Source organism: Coptis chinensis, unplaced genomic scaffold (genome assembly GCF_015680905.1).
Source record: "Coptis chinensis isolate HL-2020 unplaced genomic scaffold, ASM1568090v1 utg4669_pilon_pilon, whole genome shotgun sequence".
In the NCBI taxonomy this organism is placed as follows: Eukaryota; Viridiplantae; Streptophyta; class Magnoliopsida; order Ranunculales; family Ranunculaceae; genus Coptis; species Coptis chinensis.
The window spans coordinates 135,363-148,420 of record NW_028238156.1 but is presented as its reverse complement, the minus strand read 5'-3'; the positions used below and the strand labels follow the sequence as shown (position 1 = coordinate 148,420).

Below are 13,058 nucleotides of genomic sequence, written 5' to 3'. Positions count from 1 at the left end.
CATTCTGCCCTGTAGCTAGTACCAGGCCCAATGTTTTTCCATACTGTCAGCTTTAAATTAACCATCCAATCTCTGGAAACAGTGGAAAGCAACACCAATACCTGATGTTTTTTCTATCAGATTGAATACAAGACAGTTGAGATTCCCTCAATTTGAACTATTGAATCATTCAGATTTATAACTTTTGGTCAACTTTTTTTTTTTTTTTGATAGTGTAGACAACAACAAATTCAAGGCATTATGTATACAAGGTTCAAGTAAAAAAAAATGCAGAAGAAGTTCAAGTAGCTGCCATTTATGGCTCCGCAATATTGAGTATGGATAGAAGGATACAGCACAAAGTATTCGTCCAAGCCTTTGTCATAGCCTAAGGCTGAACACCTCTATATAATTGTGCACGCGAGAAGTTAATCAGGAAGTTGCCTTCTTTGATTGTTAGGGCTTTGCAACTCCAAAATTCATTTCATTGAGTACATAAATGAAAAGTATTTAAGAGGACGAAATCAAACAAACAGAAAATTTGAAAAAAAAAAAAAAAATGGAGATTAATCCAAAACGTACAATACCAATTTCCTACGTACAACTACACAGATCCAAAGATGAAAAATGACACTACAAACTTCTTCAGGTCCGAAGGGAAACTGTTCTAGCATCTGCAGCACAATCCACTGGCATTTACAAGTTTCATTTAGGAATAATTTCCTGTCTACACATAGTTAACAAGCTCTTGCTTTCTACCTAACAATCCAAGTCTCATTTACAAATATTTCCAGTCTACACATACAAACTTGTTCTGCATAAGGGTAAATGTCCTAACATCTGCAGCAGGATTGTTCTTGTCCGTCACTGAATAACTATAATTTTTTGCCTTGATTCCTATATTTCAAGCATCTTCCTTATAGTTTGACAAAAAGATGCAATGCAGTAATAGTTACATCCCTAAATCCCTTCATCCAATAATCAATCACCTTGTTGACTGCACATCCACTTGTACATTTTGTTAAGGTTATTACAAAGCCAAATTGTATCACATTGAATAATCTTCAGTACCTGTCTCAGAATCTAATAGGGCTCTTCCTCTGTAATTCGTTACCTCAAGACCGCATATTGAAAAAAGCTCTTGTCCATTTGACTGGGAACTAGTATTCAATAATGCTGATTTTGGGAATGCCCTGGAGATGCACTTTGAAACTTCCTTCTGACTAATGGTGGAAATTCGTGCTTCTCGAAATGGAATTAAGCACTTATCTTTAGCAAATTTACGACAAGACTCCTTGGAAGAAGCAATACAAGCAGACATCTCACGCTCTTCACACCGTTCCCTTTCTGAAAAATCAATGGTAGTAGCTCCAAACAGGGTTGTTTTCCACCACGGAGGCTTGCATTTGCTAGAAGCACTGATAGAACACCCAATCCGAGCACCTCCCTGTACCAAAAACCACTTGAGATGACAATTTTGAAACACAAACTAGGGAGATCAATCTCTGAACTAATAAAGAATGTAGTGCAACAATCAATCTCAACTGCTACAACTGACACAGTCAAGAGCTGGTTATCTGTGCCCCTTGTATTAAATATATGCAGCTGTGTAACTTTACTGTTTGGCAATGACTTGAGCCAAGCAGCTCGGCCAGCTGCAATAATCTTACTATTATTATTCGTAAATAAAAAAATACCTCGCATTGAAGTCTGATTTTGGAGTGGGATGTTTGAAGAGCTGATTTCCAGGTTTTGGAGTCTTTGAAAGCAAGTACGAAAGGGCCAATTGAAGGATCGTCTGATAAACCGGCAGGTAATGGTGCTCTTAGTAAAGGAAGAGGGGGATTGAACGGGATTAGTGTTGCTGATGCTGAGTAATCCTCACTATTGCTTATCTCTTCCTCATTCCACATTGCGGCGGAACAAGAGTAAACTGAACAAGAGTTAAATGGTATGGATAATTTATTTGGGCTCCTATAAGCCCGTAAAACTCTTATTATTAGTCCAATAACTCTTGCATTACTTTATTGTTAACTAGGGTTTGCCCGTGTCGCAGGGCAATGAACAACTCCTGCCATAACACCTAATCAAGTCCAGTCCAATTTCCCATTATCTATAACGACTATAAGTCTACCATGTCAATTTTGGAGGCCAATAGTATATGAGCTAGCCAAGTGTTTAAACCCAATCATAATTGTTGACTTTCTGGATAGATCCGATGGATATTGAGTGATTTAATAAAATTGTACAAACTCCTAAGTCACTTGGATTCGTCATATCATATTTTTGTTGAAAAAGATTTTGAGCCGTCCGGATAGAACCCTTTGGGACCCACACCGCTATGTTTTGTTAGATAGAAGAAGATAACCCAACAACCAACTTAATATAATATTCTTGTGTAACAGTCAAGTCACAAGTATACTAATAACTAGCTTGTAGGCCGTGCATACACATCGGCTTTTTTGAAAACATAGTTTTTTTAAAAAAATTGGGACTATCATTTTAGTCGCTAGTCCGTTTTAATTTTCTAACAAATTATTTTTAATGAAATTTTAATTAAGTTTTAAAAATCCATTTTTTCAATTAGGAGAAATATTTTGTTTTAATAAGGAGAAGAATTCCCATTTTAATTAAAAGTGCTATAATTTGTTTTAATAGGAGAATAATTCACATTATAATAGGAGATGAATTCCCATTGTAAAAAATGATTTCCGTTTTCAAATAGGAGAAAAATTTATGTTTTAATAGGAAATAATGTGAAATTTTAATAGAACTCGAAAAATATCCTTATTGAGAGCTTTAAAATTTCACATATATAGTTCACGGATTTATAGTTCACGGAAATCATTTTAATATAATAGGAGAGGCCATCTTGATATATAGTTCACGGATTTGATCCCTTCACAGTGAAGGAAGAAAAAACCTTAAAAACAAACGCATGACATTTTGGCCGGTCAATTATTCAGATAGTTAATATAAGAAGTCTTCGATCGTCTGCATTAATTACAACTTAGAAGATAGGTACATTGACTTGGACAACAACTTTAATCTCTAATCATAGAGTAGACTTCCAATGTTGGTTGAAAACTGATCCCCTTTCCCTAATCCATCTTTTATATTTGCCTATGGAATGAGATGTGTTCTCACATGTCCTTAATTTTCAACATAAAATGATTCTATGCATATCAACTCTAGGCCAACCATTTCAAACAAATTGCAACACTTTGATAATATACTACTATTCTATGTCAATTCAAAAAAGAATGAAGATAAAAGGCTAAGTCCAATGAGTTGGAGCGCCATCACACCAAACTATAATATAATAGTTCATAACGTTAGTGGAATAGCGTTTTAAGACCCAATGATTTTTTTTTTTTTATTTTTATTTTTGACAACACCTCTGCGCCTTAAACAAAAAAAAAAAAAAAAAAAACCCTCTAACCGCCACTCCCAAGTCCCAATGGCATATGGAATTTTTTTCCCCTTCTTTCCTATTTTGCCCTTTTTTCTTAAGTATACAAATAAAATAATAAGGATACAAATGTAATTTATTAGAACTAAACATTTTAAAAATAAATTTGGTCAAACAAATTTTCTGGCCGCCGTTTCTACTAATGTGCATACCATATGCTATATTGTTAAAACTGGCGGTATAGATAGGTAAACTTATACCGATAGCGTTGGCGGATTAGCGTTTTGACGTATCATTGGATTACAATTTCTATCATATTTGATGTTTTGACGCACCATTGGACTTAGCCTATGAAACAAATAGATGGGAAAGGAAATTAAAATGTCTAAATATTCCATGAAACAAAATTAATGCTAAAGCGTATATGTTAATTCGTACTTATTCGATATGTATATTGTCAAATGTCATAACTGCTATTATGGGTGTATCATAGTTCGGAATTCCGATAAATCCAAAATCCGAAATTCATTAAATTTTGACTCTTATCACATTTGAAATTTCAACTAATTTTGGAATTTTAGATATTTCAACTCTATATTTGGAATTCTTTTTTTTAAAAAACCAAAATTCCAGACGGAATTCCAAAATTTCGTTCGGAATCACGAACTATGGGGTGTATGAGTGTATCAAGTATTATTATTTGCCTAGTACCACATACACCATTATGTCAGAGTATATCGTTAACACATATAATAATCGAAGCATCGGTCGTGATTCCATTTCCATTCTTGTCTAACAGGTACATGGTTCTCCAAAGGTGGTAGATCTCTGAATAGTACAGCTGCCACTCCACCAGGTATAGTGCTATAATAACATATTAACTTTAAGAGAAATGTGGACTGATGTTCACAAATGGCCTCTGCTTTGGCTAATTTTCCTATCAAGAGTACTAAAATAGAAAAGCGAGCGATGTGACATAGAGGCATAGAGGCATAGAGCATTGAGTCAGTGAAGAGATAAGGTTTATAGGAGAAGAGATTATAAATACACGAATTATGGATGTAGCCATAAGCCATGACATCTGCTTTTTCTTCATATTTAACAAGTCTTTTAGGAAGGGTCGGTAGCACACTTTTATCCTTTTGGAATACTTTTGATATTTAGTAAGCAATCAACAAGTGTAGTACTGTTTTAAAGAAAATTAGTCTAATATATAAGAACTTCTTAAACATATTTATTTTGGAAAGGTCGTTTCTCTCAATTGATTTCTATCTGTGGAGAGTTATCACTTTAGCAAAGAAAAGACAAATAAACTACTTCAATCATGCCAGCAGCCACCTTAATAAAATATTTAGTTCCCATGCTTAGGGTCTTAAGTATTTATTAAGACCACATTGCCTTTGGACAGGCACTACAACCCAGTTTCTAACCAATATGGCAAGAGTTTATCCGAGGGCTGCCCAAACTTTTCCTTCTTCGTCGTCTTCGTCTTCTTCCACATCTTCTCCCTACGTAACGTCTGAAAGAGAAGTTTTTACCATATGGATGAAGTCAATAGTACTGAACGGAAATGGTTGCACTGTTTTCGATGCAAGTGGTAATATTGTTTATCGCATTGATAACTACAACTCCAAATGTAGTAATGAAGTTTATCTGATGGATCTCAGAGGCTCAGTTCTATTTACCATACATAAGAAGGTAAGTATTTTAAAATAATACGTACTGTTCGTATGAGCACCCTTACTACAGGTACATTCTCTGAACTGAATTTGTTTTTCAAATTTCTTTTTGCAGAAACGCAGACTCTTTGGACGCTGGGAGGGCTACCGCGCAACTAATCCTATGTTAGAGAACAAGAAGACATGGTTTCAAGTGAGAAAGGTTTGTAGGATGTCGAAGTCCAACTCACCCTGTGAAGTTACTGTTGAGGGGGATAACAATGAATCCAGATGCTATCGGATAGAAACAATGCCTAACAAGTCAGCTTGTAAGATAGTTAACCAGGGAGGTGGACTTGTTGCAGAGGTGAGATTTTTATTTCTTTCTTGAACCTATGATCGAAGTCCATAATATAGAAGAAATTAAAGTTAAGACTATATAGCTCTAGCTGTCCGTTCATCAAGACATTCGCTACATGCCATATGTGTTTACTATGTTCTTACGTGTTCACAAAGAAGTGTGCCTGTAGACTGTACGTAGTCATCAACGTGCCTTCAAAATAAACATTCCAAGAAGAACTTCCATCATCTATTATATTTTCTGATATCATTGTTTAAACTATGTGAATGAACAGGTAAAGAAAAAGCAAACATCCTCAGGAGTCGCATTAGGAGATGATGTTTTGACATTGGTGGTAGAGCCCCATATTGACCATTCGCTTATCATGGGGATTGTCGCTGTGTACGAGCTGATCAATCGTAAAATGTGAAGAAATTTTGTGTGTGTGTGTGTGTGTGTGTGTGAGTGTGCGGTGGGGAGGTGGGGAAGAGATTTGTGAGATATATACCTGTACCTGTACGTTAATTTGTTAAATTAGGTGCACATGTATAGATCCTTTTTGTAGCATAATATACTTTTTTCTTAATTACCCGCCTTTAATTACCTGTTTAGTCGTAAGAATTCTTGTTGGATTAGATATAGTAGTTCTGTAAGCTGTATCAATTTTAAACTGTCACTTGAGCAACTTCAGTGCTAATTAGAAAAGAACTTGCAAATGACAACCTAATTACTTTGAAGAAAAACTTTGTTCCATGAAAGTTCAGTTCGAGTTTGTAATTAGGTGGAGGAGGATGAATCCATATTTAAGGTTTTTACTGAAACTCGACAAGGACTAGATAATTGACACCAACTATTGATTCACTCAGAAACTATATATATGTCAATTAGCACTTGAGATTCTTATTATTATGTTTACATGATGAGACAAGGAACTAAAGTACTGAATATTTGACCCCCAGTGCCGGCCCTTAGGACAGGCGAGACAGGCAGATGACTGGGTCCCCTGACTTTGGTACAAAATTAGGACCTCCGATGCTCAAACCAATACTATACACTAACACTGGTCTGTGTTAGGCCCAAGCCCAAATAAAAGCGATATTTGGCCTAACAAACATAAAAGAAAAAATATGAATTAAATAGTGAAGAATTAATTAGTGACTTTGCAGCTAGAAATTCAAAAAGATTAAAGTTTCAATAGTGTTTAGTTTTTGTAATTGAATTCTATTTGATTAATGCAATTACATATTTACTTGCATATAAGTGGTTATGACTTCATTTTGGATAAGAAAAGAAAGATGCTCCTATCTGTTTTTTGTTTTTGCCCTTTTTGTTCCCGGTAAAACCCGTACCGTAAGAACTCGCCTAGGGCCCCCCAAAACTTAAGGCTGCCGTTGCAGTCCCCCTTCCATTTCTCCTCCGCTGCATACACAAACAGAGATGCCCCATGAAATGCGTGCATACATGGATTAAGATTTGGGAGATACCACTTAAAGGCACTCAAACTTTCTGCATACATATGTGGTACGGTCCCCGTAGTCAAAGTTTCTCCTACATATAACACGCATGTCTTGTATCTGGCTCTATTTGAAAGTTTTTTGCCGCAGGCTATGTACTGTCACCCATCAAAATGAGATGCATTGCTTGCTAGTGTCTTTGTAGATGTACGTGTGAAATCATTTATCCAGGGGTTTATTGAAGTTTTTCAGTTTAGGTCTAGTTTTGGGTCAAGAGTAACTTGATCACTAAAACCAAAACACTGGCTTCTCCAATCTGTCAAGCCTTTCTAACAACTTTAAAATTCTGAAAATCAAGAGGAAAAAAATGGTACAAGTAATTGCAATCCACGAGTAGTCCAGTATGTCATGCAAATGTGCAGCACTACATGAACACAGCCATTGAGTAGATAGGATGAGTGAATGCTTGATAAATTGCAGGCTTAATTACCATATGTCTGGATCACTATGGATTTTGAAACATTATCAACTTGCTCCTGTTAGTTCTGTTTCCAGGTTGTTTAATTAGAACCGGATCTATAGAAGCCAAAATAGTAGAGGGACCTGTTATGCAAAAAGATTAAATGAAGAAATAAAAGCATTTGTACTGTACTGTAAGTACTGGGTCACAGTAGCCATTGGTCAATTTGCCGGATCAAGACCATTTTCTCTGTTGAACGCCAGAATGTGACTGAATTTCTGTTTCATGGCATGCAGTAGCTTTAGCATTAAAGCATTAAGTATGCTCATTTTTAAATTTTTTTTCCCCGTAATCTTTCTGAAATATACTGAAAGGTAATAAAATAAATAATAAATATAAAATATAAAATATAAAATATAAAATATAAAAATATAAAATAAATAAATAAAAATAAAAATAAGAGGTTGTGTAACACATGTGTCTGACTGGACGATGACCAATTTGCTTTGATGTCAGATTGTCAGGTTAGGCCCCAACAACCATATCCTAACTGTTAAATAATTGTAATAGCCAATTGTTTTATCTCAATGTTTCACATTTCAAGATACTTTATTGATTTGCTAGTTACTTATTTTAATTAAGTACACAAGATGACCCAAGTGACAGCATCAGCTCTTCAAACCCCTACCTTAATTTGAACATTAACTATATACTAATATATTGCGTTGCAGTGAAGAGTGAGCGGAGCTGTGGGGAGAGAGAGAGTTAGGTGATGCGGGGGAGAGAGAGAGAGATGGGTGAAAGAGAAAGAGTATTGGGGGAGAAGAAAAAATGAGAAAAAAGTTGAGGACATACAGACAGAAACCAAACAAGTTGGTTTTTGTCCGCATAGTCCCCCTTCTACCAAGATCGTTTGCTCCACTCACTCGATTATCACTGGATAGTCAATATGAATTGTATTGTGCGATCTTTAACTAAAATCAGTGGTTTGGATCTTGAGACTATGGTTGTTTGAGAGATATGGAGGTTAAGCTACAAATGATAGTCACATTTTAAAAGGCATTACAAGCCTTGTTTATTTTTCGGGTTAATTTGTCCAAATCCACTACTTTTGTCACCACTTTATAATAAACTCTCCACATTTGTAAACATTTTTCATCTAAATTTTGTTGGTATTTCACATAATACCAAAAATACCATTTACTTTGATAGGTAGAGTCAAATGAAAATATTATTTTGGAGGGTTTAGACAAAATGAAATGCTCTTTTGGGGTTTAGACAAAATGTAATCTATTTTTAGAAGGAATATTTTCGGTATTAGGTGATGTTTACAGATATGAGGAGTGTATTATAAAGTGGCCACAAAAGTGGGGGGAATTTCCTCTTATTTTCCTGTGTTATTTGACGTACATGTTCTTATTTGACTGTACAAGAATGGCTGAATTACTTGGAACAAACGTAATTGAAAGCAAAATAGGAACTAGTAAATTTGAATACTTCACCAAAAAAAACAACAGGTACTCAATTTGAATATACTATATGACTGTATGAGTTACGTGTTAAGCGTGATAGACAATGTAAAATCAAGCTCCTATATAATCAAAAGAAGAAGGAGAAAAAAAGGGGAGAACTTTTAGCTCATTTTCATGGACAACAGTTTCCAAAATATATTTAGTCTCTAGAACACTCAGAAGCTTTAGGAAGAAATCTATACTAGAGAAGTTTCTAATGGCAAAGATACATCCCAAGACCTGCCTTTCTTCTTCACCACCGTCTTCGTCTTCCACAAGCTACATGACCTCATCAAGTAAAGAAACTTTTACTATATGGATGAAATCATTAGTATTTAATGGGAATGGATGCACGGTTTATGATGCAAACGGTAAGATCATTTACAGGATGGATAACTATGATCGGAAGCAGAGCAGTAGAGTTCATCTCATGGATCTAAAAGGAAACATCTTGTTTACAATACTTAGAAAGCAGGTTAGCGATTAATATGAAAATAAGAAATGCAACAGCGATTAATTTTGATTTCTGAATTAATGTCGTCTCATTATACATACTTGCAGAAGCTTAACATCTTCGGGTGCTGGGAGGCCTATAGATACAATGGTATGGAGGTCGAAGAAGGGAAGCCATGGTTTAGAGTAAAGAAAGCATATCGATCTCCTTGTGAAGTTATTATTATGGCAGCAGGACAATCAAATAAGAGTTGTTATCACATAGAAGGTTGCTCCGGCAAGGTGGATTATTGCAAGATAGTAAACCAAACAGGAGGACTTGTAGCAGAGGTAATCTATAGTGCCATGCTAAAAACTAAATTTATAGTAATTGGTCTTTTGTGGTTAGTTGAGTTCGTTCCTTGAGATGGTATGTAACTAATAATATTTGTCATATAATAATGTTGCAGGTAATGCAAAAACAATCAGGATCAGGGATTGCGTTGGGAGAAGATGTAATGAAGTTGGTGGTAGAGGCCAATGTAGATCACTCACTTGTGATGGGGATTGTAATTGTGTATAGCCTAATGAATCACAGAATGTGAAGATCGATTTTTGTTTTAGACGTAGATCACAGTTTTGAAAAAGAATATTGATTTATCAAAAAAAAAAAAAAATAGAATATATATCACAAGGCGTGTTGCGTAGTAGTGAACGGATTCCAAAGAAGTTTTCTTAAATCAGTACATTGTAACAATAATAATAATAATAATTTAATAAGGATTCAAAACCATAGCATCTTACAAATTAGTGGAGACTATTGTCGTGTTCTCTAAAGTTGAATAAGTCTTTTAGTTGTTTAAGTCTAGAGTTATTTTCGGAGTCTGACTCGGTATTAGTTTTAGTAGTTGAGAGTATCAGGAGTCTTAGTAGTTGAATATTTTTAGGAGAAAGTCTTGCTAGTAGTCATTTATCACTATGTAACTTAGTCTACAGCAGGAGAAAGTCCTGCTAGTAGTCATTTATCTGCATAGAGTCTACATATATATAAATCTAAAACCATTATTGCACAGTGGGCGAAAATGCTCATATGCGATTTCAGGAGGCCACGTCAGCAATATTTTTAAATAAGGACACAAAATTAATTACAAAACAAGACATTATTTTCATTATTTGCAAATTGGTCCCTATTACAAAATACATCGTCCGTTGGATTTGCTCAAGATTGGTTATATATTTTGAGATCCATAAAATGGCGAGAAAACAATTACACGCCAATCAAAATTATGATTCGTGATATACCCTACGGAACATTAAAACACAAAAAAATGATTCAAAACCCGTAAGCCTCAAACTACACTACTTAATCCTCAAAAATGAAAACCTTCAATTTGAAATAGAAAATCGTTCCCAACGCCTCCAACTACTGAATCCTCAAAAACAAAAAAACCTTCAAACTGAAAATATCATCGAAACCCCAAAACTTTTAGGGTCACCTCCTCTCCTAAAAAATATGCATGTAAATTAATCATCTTCAATCCAAAATCGCATCTTCTTGACGTCGTTAAGGTATGGCTAATTTAGGCGATTCATTTTTATAATGTAGTATGAACAATGGCATGAACTGACATTGTTGATGTTCACTTGACTATAAAGGTGTAGAAATCAAGGTTATGTGAGTCGGGATTTTGGATAGTTGCATTATTTTTGGTATACCTAATTCCAATTGGATGCTTCTTCGGACCTCGACGATTTCACCAAGGCATCCTCTTCAACATTCATGGATTCGATTATCTCAACAACGGTGTCAAACAACTTATTTGGGTAACAGAGGTGCATTTGACTAACTTGGCTTCGGTGTTTTCTTTTAATTTTAATGTCGTCATGCAAGTAATTTGATTAGTTATCCCTATTAAAGGAAATATATCTACATATTTTCATTGGAAGTTGGTTAATAGACATTTGACGTGTCAATGTCTTATAGGTGGAATTCATGTTAGGTCTTGAAGTTTACTTGGTTGAATTAGGATTTGCTATGAAAATTGTCATAATAATGATAATCTTGGTGCAGACAAACAAACTTTGAGGGAGCTCACTCTTTGATAAACTTCACCAGGACTCAAGCAAGTATTGTTGGTATTGCTTGCTTCATTTTTTTACTTTTTTATTTTATGTGTGTGCATCATTCATGTTAATATATCACATGTTAGTACGATATGCAATATATTATTATATGTACCAATTAGAAAGAAATCTGATTGATTGACTTTTTGTCCCTTTTATGAGGTTTTTAAATGACTATATCATATCATTATACTGTACTGATGTTATGCCTGATTCTAGCACTTGAGAGGGCCTATAAATTAGTTAGGGAGTTGAAATGGGTTAGGGAAAGAAATTAACGTAACTGTTGACATAGTTAAAGATCCTTTTACATTGAATGGACCTTACAAGTGAATTTGTTTTGGAATAGAGGAGTATACAAAGGGATTTTTAAGTTAATTTTACCTTATAGATAACCGGTTCGAATGATACATTGTTGCATATATAATATTGGAAAGAAATAAATAGGTATTTTAGCCAACATAATTTGGTTATTCAATTCATGGATTCACGGTAGTGTTCATCAATGCAATGTCTTTTGCTATTCAAAAAGAGAATATAGTTGATGTAAACCAGAGGCGGCGTAGCCTTGGTGGCTCATGATTGAATGTAAGGTGGAGAAGGAGCTCTATTGCTAAATAAGAACGAAATTCTCCAATGAAGAGGATGAAAAGGTACAGTCATTCAAATGTCAATTTGGTTGAATTGGGAAATGAGACAATCAAGGAGGATGATTGAGCCATTTTGCTGGAAGAGGCCTTACAAAATCCGCATCTGCATGGTTTCAAAGTTCAACAACCAAGGCAAACTTAATCAGGTTTCTACACTTTAGATGAATGAATCATGAATCTATCCTACACTCTACAGAATTTTGCTAAAAATATTTCTATTTTATTTGATGGGCTTTTAGAGATTTGGGTATCTGTTTGTTAATGGCATGGTAGCATTATGATACCTTTCAAGTTTTAACTGTGGAAATTGATAGAATAGTGAGCTGTAGTAAGCTATTTGCTAATGATAGATTGCATATTGAGCATCTTATGGAGAAAAATCACATTGAGGTATTGTCAACGTGAACAGGGGTTACATCAAAGTGTTTAGCACTTGATAGATATTGGAAAGCGGCGATTAAGGGTAGAACTTGGACACCGATAAATATTTCTCCTTTGCATTGCCTATAGTACGTTGAAGCCAGTGGAACTCTGAATTGAGAAAAAGGTAATCCCTGGAATGGGCAACCACGGAGAAGTGGCGATTATCGATGATCATGAGCGAAAAGGACTCCCTTGAACTCATTCAAAAGCTTCGCAAGGTACAAATTTGGCAGCAGAACATATGGACATGGTGATTGAATACACTATGAAAAATATAGAAGGTCTTCATCCTGGTCTAAGGGACAAATTTTCGCCAAGTCAGCTTGGACAAAACACACTTCTCGCATCTACATCTTTGGGAGCATCTGAACTTGACACGGTCCATGAATTTTTTAAGGAGCTACAAGAATTGTATAAGAACAACAGTGCAATTCGTAAAATTCCCATTCCTATAACCATGGATCAAATTGAAGGTAGAATTCTCCTTAACGGTGACTCCTTATGTCTCCTTTTTGGGGAAAATTCACATCAAGGCGGAAGTACGGGGAACATACATCGAGAAGAGTTTGCATATTGATAAAAATGCTTCATCAACAACTTATGCTCCCGAGATAG

General features: G+C 35.1%; 3 protein-coding genes across 3 annotated transcripts; 2 read left to right on the top strand and 1 right to left on the bottom strand.

The window, feature by feature from the left end:
• Window positions 1–442: 442 nt before the first annotated feature.
• On the bottom strand, window positions 443–2,072 carry LOC147473118 (uncharacterized). The gene is made up of 2 exons (XM_086587805.1): window positions 1,677–2,072; window positions 443–1,426 (listed from the first exon to the last, which is right to left on the bottom strand). Exons 1-2 carry the CDS (start codon window positions 1,890–1,892, stop codon window positions 1,028–1,030), a joined length of 615 nt encoding a protein of 204 aa, XP_086443931.1. The 5' UTR covers window positions 1,893–2,072; the 3' UTR covers window positions 443–1,027.
• A 2,711-nt stretch (window positions 2,073–4,783) lies between these two features.
• Window positions 4,784–5,989, top strand: LOC147473117 (protein LURP-one-related 11-like). Its single transcript, XM_086587797.1, has 3 exons — window positions 4,784–5,089; window positions 5,186–5,416; window positions 5,685–5,989. Exons 1-3 carry the CDS (start codon window positions 4,826–4,828, stop codon window positions 5,817–5,819), a joined length of 630 nt encoding a protein of 209 aa, XP_086443923.1. The 5' UTR covers window positions 4,784–4,825; the 3' UTR covers window positions 5,820–5,989.
• A 2,919-nt stretch (window positions 5,990–8,908) lies between these two features.
• LOC147473116 (protein LURP-one-related 11-like) lies at window positions 8,909–10,056 on the top strand. The gene is made up of 3 exons (XM_086587798.1): window positions 8,909–9,289; window positions 9,376–9,597; window positions 9,717–10,056. The coding sequence occupies exons 1-3, from the start codon at window positions 9,032–9,034 to the stop codon at window positions 9,849–9,851; spliced, it is 615 nt and encodes a 204-aa protein (XP_086443924.1). The 5' UTR covers window positions 8,909–9,031; the 3' UTR covers window positions 9,852–10,056.
• Window positions 10,057–13,058: the final 3,002 nt, after the last annotated feature.